Source organism: Anas platyrhynchos, chromosome 7, assembly GCF_047663525.1.
Source record: "Anas platyrhynchos isolate ZD024472 breed Pekin duck chromosome 7, IASCAAS_PekinDuck_T2T, whole genome shotgun sequence".
In the NCBI taxonomy this organism is placed as follows: Eukaryota; Metazoa; Chordata; class Aves; order Anseriformes; family Anatidae; genus Anas; species Anas platyrhynchos.
The window spans coordinates 13796345-13814649 of NC_092593.1; the positions used below are offsets into that span (position 1 = coordinate 13796345).

General features: G+C 34.7%; 1 protein-coding gene across 7 annotated transcripts in view; it reads left to right on the plus strand.

The window, feature by feature from the left end:
* PTPN4 (protein tyrosine phosphatase non-receptor type 4) overlaps nt 1-18305 on the plus strand; it is a 110352-nt gene that overhangs the window by 79125 nt on the left and 12922 nt on the right. For all 7 annotated transcript variants that reach the window (XR_005267248.2, XM_038182488.2, XM_038182487.2 and 4 more), the window contains 7 exons: nt 4344-4478; nt 5730-5888; nt 11040-11199; nt 14171-14254; nt 14337-14393; nt 15708-15864; nt 17334-17500. Coding sequence is in view for 6 of the 7 variants with exons in the window: in XM_038182488.2 (XP_038038416.2) it covers nt 4344-4478; nt 5730-5888; nt 11040-11199; nt 14171-14254; nt 14337-14393; nt 15708-15864; nt 17334-17500 (919 nt within the window). In the remaining variant the exon portion in view is untranslated. The remainder of the gene's footprint in view (nt 1-4343; nt 4479-5729; nt 5889-11039; nt 11200-14170; nt 14255-14336; nt 14394-15707; nt 15865-17333; nt 17501-18305) is intronic.

Below are 18305 nucleotides of genomic sequence, written 5' to 3' on the forward strand. Positions count from 1 at the left end.
AGTTGTATTCATGACTTTTTTTAAATCATAAAAATGTTTTAAAATTAATTTTAAAAATGGGCCTATTACTGTAAAGGAAATAGTCTAATAAATTTGATGAATACCTTTTGTGGATGCTGCTTTGTAATTTCATGCAGCACTAACTGCAGCATTTAGAAGACCGTTGTTGCGGTTGTTTAGATTTTTTTTCATCTTCATTATAGCTATTCTCTTGGCCTCATTTGTTGCAGGATATTTACAAACCATAAAAATCTGTGAGAATTCCCAGGAGCATAATAAGGGACTGAACTTTTTCACTTCTATTATCTTTCAAGTCATGAATTGTGAGATTTCTTAAAGAACATTGCTTTCTCTGGCAAGATATTCTAATTCTGTTCAGTTCTGATGGTATATACTGAATCTGAGAGAAGGTTGTTTATACATATCATGTGATAGAGTGTGGTTATTTCAGTCGTTTGTATTTCTAAGCTGTCTATCATGAGGTTACAATCTCTGTTTCCAGAAATCCAGTCTATTTGTTTCAACCATACATTTACTCAGGTCATTTAAATTCTTCTGCTCTAAACTGTACATGTCATTTTGTGGTATATCTGCAGACTTGTGTATAATTTCAGTTTCTTTGTCTGAATCAGTAGTCACTAGTTTTGCTCAGAAATTCATTCCCTTTGCTTCTTGTCAACATACAAAGTAAGGCTGTGGCTCCAGGTTATATTTCTTTTGGGGACAGAAACGATTTAAAAGATTTCCTCCTGTATCCCCAAACAATTTTGTCTCTGCCAACTTGTGAGGATTTAGCATTTTAGCTGTGGGACCTCAAAACAAATGCTTTGAAACTTTTTGTGTACTATAGCTGAGTCAATACCACTGGTGTTACGCTATTTTTGGTTGTTATATAATTTTATCCCTGCTTCTAGTTTTTTATATTTGATATGGTATCACAGCTCCTAAGACTGTTCTTGGTTTTTGGGAGCATGTAAAGTTTTTGGTCTCTGGCCCTACTCAGATGTGATTTCTTCCAACTTTTTTTTAGGAATGTTTCTGCAGATAAGCCAAAAATAACATTAAATTTGAAAACAGGTTACTCAGCAGTGCCGTGTGGTGGGGTGCAGTAGAAGTATCCAGAACAAGCAGACAAATGCAGAGTTCAGAATTTCAAAGTTTATCAAAGCATTTCAAAAGTTTTTTGTGCTTACTCTCCTCCTCCCATCTGCACTACGTCATGTGAAAGTTTGAGTATTGTAATAAATTAATAGCAGAGAATAAGTGTGCAGGAATATTTCACGATGCATGTTCAATTTTAATTAAACATCAAAACTTATTATTTCTAAGTGTTGGAAAGAGAACCAGTATCAAAAAGCCACAGCACTGAGAAGTTCAGCGCTGCGTGTGGTTATTTTTTCTTTGAAATTTCTGCAAAGACAGGAAATGGAGGCAACAAACATGAGTGGGTGGGACTCTGAGGTTAGAGCTGTTAATAAAATAATTGAAACGAACCTTTGCTGATAAACTCTGCAGTTGTTTATCATGGTAGTGGTATAATTTCTGAAAGATCAGACCATATCCACAGTAAAAGGTGAGTTTTCCTAACATTGGATTATTTCAATAAGGAAGGAGGTGCTGCTTTTTTAATTTTTAAGGTTGTACTAATTTGTTGCATAGTTTGAGGAAGTTTTTCAAAATGTAGTTAAACTGATTCAAGATACGATGGGGTGAGTTGGTTTTGAAGCACTCATAAGTGATATTTTTTGAAGAAAAAAAAGTTTTTTTTCCCTGTGCCCATACTTGTGTCTCTCTTCATAATTTATTTTCTGTTTATATAGGCAAGAAAATTCCCCTTTTGCTGCTATTGTGCATTTGAACCAAAACTTTCCTGTATCCACCTGTTGATTTATTTATTTTTCACTGAACGTGAAGATAGTTCAGTAGGTGTCTTTACATGTCTGTCGGTACTGTATCTTCACTCCCATGTTCACCTAATTTACCCCTGGTTATACTGTGTTCATCTGCATTTTCCCCCTAGCTAGTTTTCTAGTCAGTAGAATTTACCTCTTGGCAGAGCTGGCTTCTGGTGCTGATCTGCTGGCTGCAAACTTAGTGTCAGCAAAGTCTAGCTAATGATTGCCTTTGGTTAATAAAAGAATAATGAGCTGGTAACATTAGATATGTATTTCAGTTCTGCTGGTTTCTTTTTATTGTACTCATTCAGAACTGTTTGAATTTGCTATGTGAATAAAAATCTCTAAAGAGGTCTCAGTTGCTCATATTTGAAGCAAATTATGGAAATGAGAATATTGGTTTAATTGACTTGATATCAAGCTAATTATTTCTGAATCAAATTAATACTGCTTAAATACAGTGATCCATTCAAAGAAGCTGGGTGTCTTATTTCTCAGGAAATAAACAGCTGCTATATTGTCTGCTTTCAGTTATCGATACACTGCTAGATTTTTTTCAGGTGGATTAAGACCTGAAGGAATAGGATTTAGAACAACCCATCTTGCTCAACTCTGAATTTTTTCAGCTGCTATTTAGTAAATCTTTAGAACAGCAAAACAGCATGCAACACGTGTTCAGAACTTCATCAGGACATAGGGAGGGAATAAACATAACAAAAAAAAAGTTAAAAACCCTTCACACCTAGATCACTGCTGCTTTAGTACTAAGCAATAAGACATGCACGTTCCTGTATGTGCAGATAGATTACTCAACATGACGTTTGCTTTTTGTTTTTTAGACCTTTTTTTTGGTAATACTGAGGATGGTCTACTTAAGGTGGTGGCTTGTATTTAACTGAATTTCTGTGAGAAGCAAAAATGTATTTGTAGCTGAAGTTCTCATTTTCAGAAGGATGTAATTTGTGTGTCAGTAGTTCCTTATTTTCTCAAAGTTCCTTCTTTCTGGGTTTGCACTTTCAGTAAATCTGTAAGGTGATAATGATAAGATGAAAATAAAGAACAGTTACCAGGTGTTTAGGGCACAGCAAAGGCAGAAGTTTTGTGATGTGGTTGTATGGAGCTGGGGAAGGAAATGGAGGAGAATATGCTGGTACAGTAACATGTTGTCACCTTTTTCTCCGAAGTTGGAGAACTAAGAAGAGTGTAGTGATAAAATATAAAGGCAAATGGGAACTAAAGGATTGTGACTGAAATTGAGGTATCATGGGGGACACCAATATCACTGGAGTTGGCTAATAATAGGGGAGAAATTGATCTATGTAGCATCATCAGGGTAGTAGAGGTGAAGTAAAAACTCATTGATACAAAATACAAGGACGTGTATTTAAGGGTTGTTAGAAAGAATTTTTATTGTTGGCAGAAAAATCTTCAGTTAAAAACAATAGAAAGCTGAAGTCTGGATATGTTTAGGTGCAGGATGGCTGAACAAGCCCATGTGATGCCACTTAGAGAAAGGCAACCACAAGCCTTGGATGATTCATTTGACACTGTCCATTATTAGAGGGAAAAATAGTAGTTCCTTAGATATTTAAAGGATGTACTCGAGAAATATGAGAAAGAAACAGCAGAAGAGGTGAGTATGTATCCTGGTATGACTGGAGGATGAAAAGAAAAAGTTTCCTCAATATCAAGAAATGGCAACAAATAAAAAGTGATTCCTTTCTTACAAGAAACGATGGGGATAATGACCTCAACTTGAAGGATGTTTTTGGCACAAAACTGAATGGAACCCAAAAGTAGCCACTACGAAGATTAAATAAGATGATTGCATCTCATTTATTGGTGTCAAGACATGTTCTGGAAGAAAGCGTGTGTCACCTTGAAGGAAAAACCCTCATGAGCAGACAAAGCCCAGCAGTTTGGTTGCCGTGTTCCTTATTGCCCTGCTTTCAGTTCTTCAAAGTCTTTGGGAGCTTTTTTGGACAGATGTTCACACAGCTTTATTTTCCTGAGACGGCTGAACAGTTCTGTTACTTAGCATTTCTTTTCTTTTTTTTGAGTTTGTACCTCTTGAATATTCTGTTTTAGTCAGATTCTCTCTGAGGCATTAGAAATGCCTGGTGAAGTTTTAATAGGTTCCTTTTCTACCGTGTCTGCCTTTGTACCAGCCAACAGTATTTCATGACTGTATTTCACTGATGTTCTCATACAAAGTACAGAAAATGGAGTACAATATATTGAGAAGATGCAACACAGCACGTCACTACAGTTTTGCATTATTACATTTGTTTCCATATGATTTGGTTTCCTTTGATAGAATATCTAGAGTTTTGCATATGATTTGGTTTCCTTTGATAGAATATCTAGAGTTTTGTTGTAGTTAATTTTATGTAATATTGTTCTGACCTCTTATACTTTCTGGTCAATTATTTTACTTTCTTCTTCTAGATCCCCCAGTAAACCCTTAGCACGGAAATTGATGAGTGGGATGGACTGGGAAGTAGTGAGTAGGAACTCACTGTCTGATGATAGGTTAGAAACCCAGAGCCTGCCATCAAGGTCTCCACCTGGAACCCCAAATCAGTAAGTAGCATTGAATCTCTCCCTATAAGTGACTGCCTCTAATGACAGGGACCTACCTGTGTAATAAAAGGACTAATGCTTTATGGAGACAAATAACTTGACAAAATTATGTGCTGATTAGGTCTCTGGAACATTTAACTCCACGTGAGAACCTGTTCAGGGGTGAATTATAGATACTTTTCACTCAACCTCTTTTCAACTCAAACATGTAGCATGCTACCCTAAATTTGAGCTTGATTTCTCTCAAACACGGTTAAAATTAAATTATTCAATTGGCTAAGAAAAAATAATGATATCTGTGTGATATTTCAGAAATAATTAGTTCTGGATAATTTTGCTTATTAAAACTTTGAGGAAAATTACTTGATCAAAAATCCTTGCAGATTTATTTCCCTCAGTGTTTCTGCATTTATTCCCTTCAAAGCTTGCTTTTCACATGTTAGAGCTGTGTTTTATTTTAGTTATACTAGTTAGGGGAAAATAATTTCTGATTTCTTTTGGAAAATAAGCACCTTTCTATTTCAGTGTGCTGAAACTGGCTTAAGAATCTGCATTATCCAATTTTGTATTACTTAAGCAAGATTTTAAGATTCATTGGCATTGCAGTAGATTATTCAAAAGAAGGTTGTTACAAATATCTGCAGCAATTTTAAAATTACTTTTAAAATTATATAATAAAGATGCTTATAGTATAACATAACTTAATCATTCATGGTTCAAGGCATTTTAAGAATACATGCATATGCCACAATTCTAGTTTTCAGATGAGAAAATGTTGGGTCACAGAAAGGAAATGACTCTCAGTATAATGCTTATGATTCTTCTGGGAGAAGGTGTTGGGGATAAAATGTTCGTCTTAATGGATATTAAGGTTCTTCCATGAACAAACAGGATTTTTATTCTCAGGGATTCATTTTACTTCTCATTGAGTGGACTGTCAGTTTAGTAGCCTTTTCCTTGAAAGCATTATCTTTCAGGCTTCTCTAAAAATACAAAAAATAGCCGTTTAGTGTGTTTGGAAGTGTGCAAAAAATATTTTCATAAAGAAAGTTATGAAACATAGTACGTCTATCTGACAATTGTTTCAGTGATTTTTTGAAACCTGAAATTATTTCATAGAACTATGTATGTGAACATATGCTTTCACTGAGAGGAAAAAGTGTTTTTCTAGCATTCTTTCGTAGTGGTGTAAGAAATGTAGGTTAATAATGAAATTCTTTTCACATTGCATTGCTATGCTTTCCCTTTTAGTCGAAACTCTGCCTTCACTCAAGAAGGAGCCCGGTTACGACCCTCATCAGTTGGACATTTAGTGGACCATGTGGTTCACACTTCGCCAAGTGAAGTATTTGTGAACCACCGATCTCCATCTTCCACCCAGGCTAACAGCATAATACTGGAATCATCACCGTAAGTTTTGTTGATTTGTTACTGTGTGGGAGCATACAGGGCTACTGAGGATAACAAGTCAGAAATCTATGCCACAGAGAATATAGTTTTAAATGTTTTGGTTAGGGAGAGCCAGAAAATCTAATAAAAAGGTAGCCATTGCTCAGGGGCTATTAGTGTAAGACTTAGTAAAAAATTAAATTATACAGGAATGAAGACCTACATGTATATCTGAGGTGTTCCTAGTACAGGATTGCCATGCCTTTCCCCTTGCCCAATGTAAATGTGGGTTTGTTGTAGTGTGACCATCAGTGTCTGGATGTGAACGTAAAAGTTGGTTTCAGTAGAACTGGAGTGTATTGTTTTGCTTTAAAGTTATAAAAGTAAAGTTTGTTTTAAGTTTTAAATTCCCATGACTTTGGAAATTTTGCTTTTTGTCAAAACACAGAATTGTGAGACATACAAATTACTCAGCTAAAATACCTTGTTGGTACCCCAGCATTCCGAGGTTCTTAGTATACTTTGTACATTGTTGTAGAGTATATTTTTATTTTGTTTAAGACTGCACTGTTTTGTTTTTCCTAGCAATCTGGATATTATTGATGCTGTAAGAGTACTATGCAATGGTGATGAAAATGTAGTATTGTATATTAAGTTCAAAAGGATGACATAGCCTTTGTAGATATGAATTATAAATATCTTCCTTTTTCATGCAAGGATTTTCTTGCTTGACATAGTTGTCATCTAAAAGATTATATATTCATTTGTAATCAAAATTATTATAGCAGGTTGCAAACTAAAGGTTTTCTTTGTAAAGAATCTATACGTGAATTGAAGGAATTCTACGGGAAAAGTATTTATTTTCAAACAAACAAAAAACCTGAGTTATTAAAAGATCTGAAATGCTTGGAATAAACTGGTGGCCAGACTACGGATAAATTGGGGGAAAAATGGTGCACAATATAAAAAGATACAGCAGCAGTGTTAATATCATTTATATGTAGATACACATATAATTCTAAATTTATCCTCATAGTTTTGTGTAATCTCTATAAGCAAGGAAATTATGCAAATGGTTTCAAAACCATTTGAGAACTATAAAACAACATGTGCATAATTACATTTTTATAAACAGCTGGTATGTCTCAGGAAAAAAATACACTGGGAATGTATTTAAGGTTTTAAAACATTGCTTGGACTGTACCTTCTATTTCACTAACTTTGCATAACTTTGGGGAGGGAAATACAATAGAAAACTGTTAAGGTTTTTGTAAAATAACACAAGTTACTTTATTAGCTATAATTTTACAGTCAATTGTTTAGATTTCAGAAATGAAAAAGCAGTGCTTTAGCCTAATAATAGAAAGTTCCCTTTTTTTGATGGTCTTTTTAATCTATTTGTGTGGCAAGGGAATCTCAAAACTGGAACACTTGGGAATCTGTTTTTCATACTTAAGTTTTACTGTACTGAGGGCACGCAGGTTCCTTCAGTTCCAAGACAAATGAAGTCAGTTATGAGAAACTCATCTTGAATGGTAGAGTGATACAGTGGAGTAAGCAAAATTCTAAAAAGCTCTTTTATTCATATGCCTCTAGTCTAAATTTAAGTTGTAAAATATGTTCCTGAAGGTTCTTTGGATTTGTTTATTTAATATCTGATTTGTGTAAGTTACCATAGAAATGAACCTTAAAAGTAGAGAGGAAGTGGTTGTGCAAGTTACTTATGCAACTATGGGTGTTCTTCATGATTTTGCACTTTTCATGCCCTAATAGGAAAAATATTGCTCTTCCATCACTAATTTTTTTTTCCTTTGTTGGAAGTTCAGAAGTGGAATTTAATCTCCCTCTATAGACACTTAGTATAAGGTACTTTTAAGAGTGAGGATATTACTGTCAAAAATGTGAACCGTGAGGGTTTCAGAGTCTTCTGAAAATCTTAGGTGATGTTATTGATTCAAGCTTTGGTATTTATGAATGAAAGTAGTAGAGTCACAAAGTTTATATTGACCATATAATTAAAAATGGTACTGTTTTACACTTAAAAAAACAAACAAACAAACAAAAAAAAACAACAACAAAAAAACAAAGCTATATGTTAAATATTTAGATTATTCCAAGTTGGGAGATTAGAGTAGTCCATCTGCTAATTTATTGGAAATTCCTAGTTACGGATCAAATTTGTGTGTGCAAGACAGTAAGAGTAACCTGATGGTTTGTATAGTGCTCTCTTGAAGTTTGGAGTCAATATAGCAAAAGAAATTAGATTTTCAGCGCAGTTTAGAAGGGCATTATAGGTTAGGTAGCACAGTCTTTCAATCTGCTTTTTTTGTCTTCATCCGCATGTGCTATTCAGAACAGCTTGTAGTTTATGGAGGTAATTATAACCTTAAATTCCAAAAGCACATGATATATATTTAGTTTAATGAACTTATGGGTATGTGTATGAAATGTTTGCTTAATATATTATGAAAGGTCAGACCGGATATCTGTAACAAAAATACACAAAGGTAGTCAGTGTGAGGTTTTGTGTGTTATTTTATTATGATGTAAATTGCTGAAAGCAGAAACAGAGAGCTGCTTTGCCTGCAAAACAGGCTGCTTTCACTGCCATTGTCTAAGCATTCATAAGGAAATTCAAAGCTGACTGGGCAAATATAAAGCAATGAAGTTTTTGCCCAAGGCTTGATTGTTAGTTCTCACAATTCGTTATGCTAATGTATTACAGTGCTTGCCTTGCTGCGACTAAAATGCTCATTTAAGTAACTTTTCCAATCTTTTCTATACGTTTGTATGTTCTGTAGGAATTTGTGTTTGTAGACATGTATGGACCAACATCTAGTCAAACCTAAGTTCCAACATTTACTTCTGTCGGAATCCTTTTGTGTCTTTATGAAGGTTTCCCATTCCTTTTTTATTCAGTTTAAAATTCTCAGGAGTAATTGTTTGCAGGAAAATATATAACCGTGTTGCCCTTCACTTGAAAGGATGAATAACCTGTGCTGGCCAGAGCTGAAAGTATAAATACACAGGTACATAAAAAGCTCTGTGTGACCTTCATAAGTCAATGTCTAAATAATTTAGAGTTGCCTTGAAAATTCATTCGGCAAATGTTGGCAACCATCATATTTTTCCCTCTCCACAAAACTTTATTCTGAAAAGGTACTTATCAATAATAATAAAAAGGCTTTTTACTTTTAGTTGCACTGAAAAGTGTCACAAGATATTATTTCTATTATTTTCTAAAAGTTGACATTAAGCAAAAGTATCTCTCAAAATACTGTTAAGATCTTTTCAAATGTGCTGTTTCCCTAAATTGACCAAAAAAAAATAATAATCAATATTTGTGTTCTAGAAAAATGGCTAAATTTTTAAAAACTGAAGTGGAAAATGTGCACTTTTTTTAGAGAAATGTTCCATTTTCCACTCCATTATCGCAGTTTTTGAAAGATGTTCATCCCTGGTTTTAAATCATCAGATCACCGGCAATACGGATCTTATTTTTTCTTTCTTTTTTTTTTTTTTTTTTTTTGAAAATGTGCACCTGGGCCCTGTTCCCCTTTAGTTACACAGAACCAAATTCTGCGGGATAGAATTTGATGTACAGCTGCCTTTAGGTTTTCAGACTTGCAGCAACCTGAAATGCTGTTCTGTCTCATAACGAGAGTCTTACCCAGCTAACAGTTTACAGCAGCTAGCCACGTGAGTACCTGTGTTTTTTAGAGGGATGTTATAGTATGAGTCAGTGCTACAGCTTGCTGATAACGAAAGGGACATTGTCCTATTTCTGGCTTCTGGGAGTGTACTTCCCTCCCCTCACAGTGCTCGACCTAGGGATGAGATGATTCGTCCTGTTGAACCAGCAGAGAGCTACCCAGGCTTGTCCAAAAGTCGCTGTATTTGGCTGGTTTGGTAAGCTGGGCTGGCCAAGGGAGGAGCACTGGTGTCATTCAAGGACAGGGGCACGGGTGTGAGTGAAAGAATGGCAGTACCCGGTTTTGGTGGTGGTGTGCTCTTCAGGTTTAGCTGTAACCTGTAACTTCATTCTTCATGGGTTTGGGATTTGCTGCTAGTATCAGTGGGCTGTTGCCATAAGTAGTTAAATTACTTAATAATACCTTTTAATGTGTTTTGTGAGGAGGAAGGCATGTATCCTTGCTGGTATTTAGAAACTGACATTCAAACTAAGCTAATAGGAACTAATGCTAACTGCCCTTTCGAGCCTCTAAAAATGTTCTCCTTAATTCTTAAGTATAAAGCCATATAATGAAAGATGAATCATCTATATAATACAAGCTATATGGTTAAGCTTTTATTCCAAAAGGACTAATAAAGGAAATGATCTATATTGCACATAAACACAGAGAGCATTTTTATTAATCTACAGTACAGTGCTTGAAGATCTAAAACAGAAATAGAAGTTCCTGCTATTCTATCTTCTGTAATGATGTTAAAACTCAACTCAAAAATGCATGCTCTGAATGCCATTTTTACAAATGTTTCAAAAAATTTCAAAGGGGAATAAAACCAAAGTTCTTTTGAAATATGCCTTTGTGTGTGTGTATATATATACTTTTAAGTTGAAAATTTTAACTCTGTCACCTCCACTGAGCTTTTCAAATAAATGTGGGTGGACAGCTGAATTGACTTGAGTTTGCACTCCTATTTCTAGATCAAAAGGCAAAAAATAGCGTGGGAGCACTTCATTAGAATGCTTTTGTCTGTTTTTAAGATTTTTATTTTTTTTTAAGATTAATTTCAGGCATTGACTTGTGATCTAATTGGTTTTCTTATTGCAGGAAACATTTTAAGTGACATGTACTTTAGATATTTATTTTTAGCAAAAGTAAACTGTGTAAATACAGTGAATTTTATAGTTTTTAAACACAAAATGGGTTAAGAGTGCTATAACCTTTGGGGGGGGGGGGGAAAGGAAAAAGTATAAAACTTGAACTCACTTGTTCTATGTACTATTGCTTTTCAAGAATAAGGCAGTAACATGGCTAAGCATATACTTCCAATGTATTCCACCACAGTAAATCTTTAAGATTCTCAAAATATATGCATATGTTCAGGTTTTAAACCCTGAGTTTCTTCAAGCAGTTTATTTAGTTTACCTGAAATTGTTAAAGTATTGTCAGTATCTAATGATTTTACTTCTATTTTGGTACTTAGATCTCAAGAAACTCCTATAGATGGGCAGCCTCCTGCATTACCACCCAAACAATTTAAAAAGAACAGTTGGAACCAAATTCATCATTCACACTCACAGCAGGAACTGGATAACCATATTAATGAAACATTTGATGTTCCTGCATCACCTGAAAAGTCCACAGTAAGTTTTTAGGTCTAGTTTAATTATTTTGCTTTTTTCCGAAAGATCTACTTTTGTTTAGCTAAATTCTGATACATTTCAGGGAATTGCCACGCTTGTATGTTACATTGCAGCATTTCCATTATACATACTCTCTCTTTCCTCACTACTACTACTTTTTCTACCCGCTGGAGTAGTCCTTTGTCTGCTGTCACCAAATGACTACACTGGGATAACTATGCAAAACATGTTAGATCTTTTTTATAATACTCAGCTTTTCATCACTTGCAGAAACTTTTAACCTCTTCAGAAGTCACTGTCGGTTTTAAAGAAGACATTGTAGGTAACTACTGCTGGTATGAAAAATTGTGTTTAACCTAGCTTTTGTCAAAAAGCTGAACCTAAAAATTCCTACTAGCATCTGGAGTAGTTTTGTCAGGACTGGATTTTTGAATCTGTGGTAACATTTCTGATTAGAATTTCCAAGAAAGAGCCACTACCCAGAGACTTGTGACAAGGAACGTAAACATCCAAGCCAGTTTTTTCTTTCTTGAGCATGTGCTAGATGAGTAATATAATCAGTTGATTATTTTCTGTCTGAGGTGAGAAATCACTGACCATTTTTGTGATTTTTGTTCTTAGAAAAGTTTTCAAATGGTTTTTGGTTTTATACTGATGTGGGACAAGGAATGTTTTTCAGAATGGGAAAACTCCTTAACATCCAGATGTAACAGATACTGTATAAACAGTTTCACCAACCTCAGACATTCAAAATTATGAGTCAGCTCCCAAAATTGATATTTTAGAAATGCCTATGGTTTATTTTTATTTTCATTCTGAACCCTAAGCCTAGGGTGTTCTCTCAGGCCTTGTTATAAAGTTAAGATTCCCATAAAACCCATATTTAATTTCATAGCTGGGGTTTTAATAAAACACAAAATTGAAACTTTTTAAATTTATGAGCATTTTGGGAATGTCATAAAAAGTTTGCCTTAATTAAATCATGAAACAGTATTTTTAACAACTTGGTCTTCTGCTGGTGCTTACTCAAGGCATAGTGAAGTTCTGTTCTGAAAAATAACACAACTCATCAAGTCTTTCTGCATTCAGTTATCTGTACCGAATTGACAAAAATAACTTTCAGTTGTTTTTTTAAAAACTCCTTTTAGTTCTCACGCAGCTGTGTTGTTTTTTGCAGAATAAGATTTTTTCCTGTGTGCATTGTCAGTGTGATTGTTTGCTCTGGTCCAATGAATTACATTTACTCAGCCCTACTTACAGCAGCACACTGTTGTAATTGAAGATGTAATTTGGTCTGCTGATTGCTTTTTATTTGGGGTACTAGAAAAGAAACACAGGATGACTCCTACATTTTGTGAAATTAGAAATTTAGGATTTTGAAAGTAATTTTTCAAGATTGCTTTTCTGATCACAATGCACTTCAGGTTTCTGTACTGTTAAAGTCTCTTCTGCTGCTCCATCTCAAATATTTCCAGGAAAAACTCCGATCATTTTGCCTTCATTAAGCTGTCAAATTTCCTTTGTCTGTTTACGTATGGAGAGTTCATTTAGAATGGTAGTAGGACAGGTATGGAAATGACAGCTTTTTATGGCAGCCTTCCTTAAGCATCCAGTCAGAATGTCCAGAAGTATTTGAAAACAGGTGTGGCCAGGAATTTCTGCAGTCAGGACAAGTTAATGATGATCTACAGTGCTCTCTTCGGGTTTTTCACTATAAACAGGCAATTCAAAATTGCTTGTTAGAGTAGGAAATAATTACCCCTCTTTTTTTATCTGGGGAAAGGAATTGCACAGAACTTGCCAAACTCTGCATGTGAGCCCGTGCTTATTGTTCATCCTGCCCAGGAACATTCGCCTGGTCTCCTGTGCCAGTGAATGTTGGCAAAAAATTATATGCTCCCTTCCTTCTCATCAATATATCTTATGCTTACTCTTATGTTTACTCTTCTCACCTTCCCCGAAGTTTTCATCTTTTCACTACTATGAATGCGGTTGGGGTGGGGTGGGGGTGGTTTGGCTTTAATCAGGAGCTTAAAACACGTGATGCTGAGTTGTCTTTTTATGTTTTGTTTTTTTTTTTTTCCAGTTCTTATGAGCCAAGTTTAGCAACCTTTTTACCTAATTGAACCTGCAGGTTTTGAACTTTCATACCTAATAGGAACATTTGATTTCCTTTAATACATGGATTTTTTTCTTCTTTTCTGAATGTGACTCTTATGCTTTGGGCTGTATTTGGTAACAATAAAAACATCATTGAAATAAATCTCTTTAATAGTACTTCACATCGTCACCATGTATGTACTAGGTGATATTCAGCCTGTGACATTAATGTAGAATAAACTAAAATTCATTTCAGTGGCAATAAGTTGATTTTGCCAGATTACAAAAGTATCTAGTATTCCCCAGTTTGTTGGTGGTTCCTGTGACAATGTTGTTCTGATCAGAATAATAATAAACAAATAAAATGTTTGAATTGTCAGAGCTTGACAGAACTCATACTACATTAAGCACAAAATAGGATGGAATATGGAATCAAGGTTTGGTTGCCAAACTTCTCTCAGCTTACTGCTACCATACTGCAGTTAATAGGGGAGAAAAAGTGTGTATTAATTTACCTCATTTATTATCATGTTACATTCTTACTGTGGGCTCTTCGCTGCAGTCTAAACTAAAATAATTTTAAAAGTTTCAGTTCGGTAATTTGTTTCTCTTAAGACTGCTTGAAGCCATTAGTGACATTTCTTACTCTGAGCTTCCTTTGACAGAACACACTTTTAATAATTACATCCAAGACTTTAAGTGTATTATTGTTTTTCCTTCTATGTAAAACTCATGAGATAAGACATTTGCCTTATTGATGTTTTCGTGAGTGTCCAGTATCAATATCTTAATGAGGAAAATGCAAAATTATTGCTTACAATATCCGCAAAGGCTATAGTAACAAGTAATATATATTTTTTCTTTTTACTAGCCCAATGGTGGTATCCCCCATGACAATCTTGTTATGATCAGAATGAAACCAGATGAAAACGGAAGGTTTGGCTTCAATGTCAAGGTACAGTAACTATTCCTTTTGTGTCTATTAAGTTGTTTTTCTGATGTTTGTGGTTTATGACTTCTGTAATTTATTTTTAAAGGGTGGATATGATCAGAAGATGCCCGTAATAGTGTCCAGGGTAGCTCCAGGAACACCTGTAAGTTATAAAAAATCAAACTGTTTGAAATATCTGTGTAGCTTTAAGTATGTGCTCAAAACTAGTAACTTTTTCTTAGCTGCCTATGAAATAAGCCTGTGCTGACATTATCCTAAGAAAGCAAATGATTTGCAGAAAGGATTTTGTGGGGCTATATAACACGGGGGAAGAAAAGTTCAATCCTCAAAAATATTTTTCTAATGAAACAAGATTTAGTTCCTGAAAATTACAGATCTGTGGATGTTCAGTATGCACTGTTTCTTGAGCTATCATCTTAAAAATGCATTTACTTGATTATTTTTTAATATAGGAATTCATACAATTTAATTTATATGGAGTCTTCTATTCTCTTAAAAACAGCTAAAACGGCAAACACCTCTTACTTTAGTGACAGATGTAGCTGAATAAAGCCAAGACTTAGGTTAAAATCAGACATAATGAATCATTCATTAGGTCTGATTGTCTGTTGTTAATGGTGTGTAGTGACTATCAATAGTGTCTTCAAACCAGGCACAATATTTTGTCAGTTGATTGCCAGAAATACTGACCTGGTATTCAGCTGACTGAAGTCAGCTCTGTTTACACCTTTTACAGTAGAGTGAACCATTTCTTTGCTAACAGTTATTTAAGAAATACAGCATTTTTTCCCCATTTTTTTCCTGTTGAAATCTGTGCTAAGAACAATGTTCTTACCCATGTGAATTATTATCTCTAAAATATTTAATAATATAAATAATTTTGGGTAAAAGCTTTAAATAGCCGGTCTCCAAGGAAAAGATAATTGGTGATGGAATGTGCTCTTTCCTTTTTTGCAACCATGGTTGAACTGTGGTATAATAATAATTTTTATTCTTCTTTTTGGGATTACTTAGACTTGTGCATTGTCTTTGGTTATTGGCTTACTCTTGTCGTTACAATTGTAATGTTTCATACCTGAAGTATTTAAGCCTCTGAAATTGATTTAGGCAATTACTCCCTTCCCTTCAAAGGTAACATTCTTCTTGCCTGTGTAAAATGTGATTGAAAAAGAGAAGCTCAGCCAAGCTTTCTACTTCAACCAGAGGAGTGGAGTAACAGCTGCTGAAAGACATGACAATGACAGTCACCTCCCAGTGACAAATTGATTTGTACATGTGAATGGCACTGTCTCATATATTGAGCAACAGTCAGATTTATCATTTGAATACAATGCAGCAACCATAGCAACTTGGCTGTTAGGATTCAAGTCCCAGAGTGTAGTTACTTTCAGTTGCTATTTTAAGGTGACAAGTTGGAAATGGCTCATTTTACAGATTTTATTTTTGTGTGTTGCAGGCTGATCTTTGTGTCCCTCGTCTGAATGAAGGAGACCAGGTTGTACTGATCAACGGCAGGGATATAGCAGAACATACCCACGATCAAGTTGTTATGTTTATTAAAGCTAGCTGTGAGAGACACTCAGGGGAACTTGTGCTCCTAGTTCGACCCAATGGTGAGTGATATGTACATAATGAAAAAAATATATATAAATAAATCAAAAAACACCTTGGATTTATTTTCTAATCTTAATTTTTTGTATTCTGATGGAATGCTTATCTTTTAAGAAGTAACTCCCTTGAAAAGGACTTGCACCAATACAGCCTATTGTATAAATCTTAACTGATCCCATACTCTCAGGAACTGTTCAGAACTAGGTATTAGGAATGAATAGCGAAGCCAGAGATCATGTATTTCTAACAGAGAGATGAAGTGAATTTTGTTCTCACTCTCACTGATTAAGGAAAAAAAGTCCAGAAAACTATCTGGATATTGAATGCAGTTTCTGAGGTTACTGTAATTCTCTTGAAGAAAAAGAAAAACACAAAACAAGAACCCAGTGTTTGGAAGCCTTTGGGGTTCCATATATGCAAAATCCTCCTATATGTTTTAAAAAAAATTCAGAATGACTGGTAACATTTCTACTTGATGCAGAAAGTGCTAAAAATGCAGTTGAAATAACAGTGTTTTCTATATACTCATGACGTAAACTGTTGAAGTATTGCCAGCAGATGGTCACTGGAGTTAATTCTGCTCTACATCCCAGTTATAATACAGTTGCACAGGAAAGGAAAATGAAAAATCATGTTCAATCAGAATAATTGAAATTACTTCAGGAGAATGTCAAACACCTCATAAACAATATTTCCTGTATTCATGCTTCCTGCTTGTGTTCACGTTCTGTGTGCAAGCTTTCTTGCAGTTTTTATGTTTACTTTCTTTTTCATATAAAACTGCTTGTTTATAAGTTACTGAATTGATATCCCCTTATGTGTTGATTATCTTTGTGTTCTGGATAAAAACATTTGAGCTGTAGAAGCGAGGAGCTGCCAGTTTCCTCCTTCATGATCATGCAATTTCAACTAAAGAGAGGATTTCTAACAGCATGTTTGTTATGTATAGTAGATGATGCATATTATTTTTCAGTTTGTTTATAGGCAGGGCACACATACAGCATTGATAGTGTTATAATGGCATATATTAGTGCTAATTTGTCTGGTGGGCTGCATGTCTTGCCCTAATCACCAAAGCCTGAAAGAACCAATCAGTACAAAATGAAATAAAAGTAAAAATGTAAATGTACCTGTAGTATCTTCAGAGGCGTGATGTGGGAATTTGAGATTAGGGAGTACACCAGACAAGGTAGGGTCTAACGTGAGGTTTGATCAAAATGTGAACAGTCAGTGATATGCTTTTGCTTAAAATGACTATTAAAGCCAAAAATAGCTTTGTCATGGGTGCTAGTAATCAGTAAATGCTACTTTTCCTTGATGATGGAGATTAAAATCGATGTTTTTAATAAATGTGGGTTTTTCTACAGGAGAGAAGTGCCTTTTTAGTTGACTTAAATAAGTGACTTAAAGTTAACTTTACTTGCCAAACAGCATGTCTGATTAGAGCCTTCATACTCGTAATTTTTTGTAGCTGTCTATGATGTTGTGGAAGAGAAGCTGGAGAGTGAGCCTGACTTCCAGTACATCCCTGAGAAATCTCCACTTGATGGTGTGCATCAAGATGATAATGCTCTGAGGGAATCCATGATTCAGCTAGCAGAGGGGCTTATCACTGGAACTGTTCTGGCTCAGTTTGATGTGAGTACTGTCACCTGTATTTGTGTGCAAGTTTCAAGTCTTTTGGGACAGTAAGAATTTTAAACGGAGAAAACTTCACTTAAATTTCAGTACCATCAGCAATTTTGAGTAAAACAATTGACTCAATGCTCAAAAGAAATATTTTTTATTTTTTTTTAAAAAAAAAGGTCCTGTAGAGAAACAATACATGTCCAAAGTTATGGCATAGAATAACCAATCCAAATACTACTTCTAAATGTTGTTTCTGTTTTAAATAGCCTTATTGATTGCTTGCAACTTTTTATGGTTATCAGGGGCCTATTTTAATAAACTTTTATAGTGGTGATGACAAAAATCCATACCAAAGATTTGTGTTCTGTACTCAGACCTTTATTACTAATCAAAGTTAATGTAGGAGCTGAATGACAGCTAAACTGTTGACATTTTATGGACAATTTCAATGAGGGAATATAAAATTACCAATGGAAAATACAGCCCTGTTAAAATGTGTAACAAATTACTTTATAAATAGTTAATTTTTTGGCATATTTGAAAAGAACAGTGCATTTCTTTTGGTATCCATAGCTGCTGATAGCTATAGTTTTTCTTTAGCGCTAACCTGTGCTCTGATGATACTCCATCTTCATTAATGCATGAGGTCAAGTGACTTAAAGCAAGAAGCAGTAATTTGTAAAACACGGCAAAGTGAATTCCTCACCAGAGACCTAAGGTTATGTATCACAATGTATTTTTATAAAACATGCTATTTGAGACTTCTGGTAAAATGTACTTATTTTATACATAGAATAGTACCCACATTTTGCAG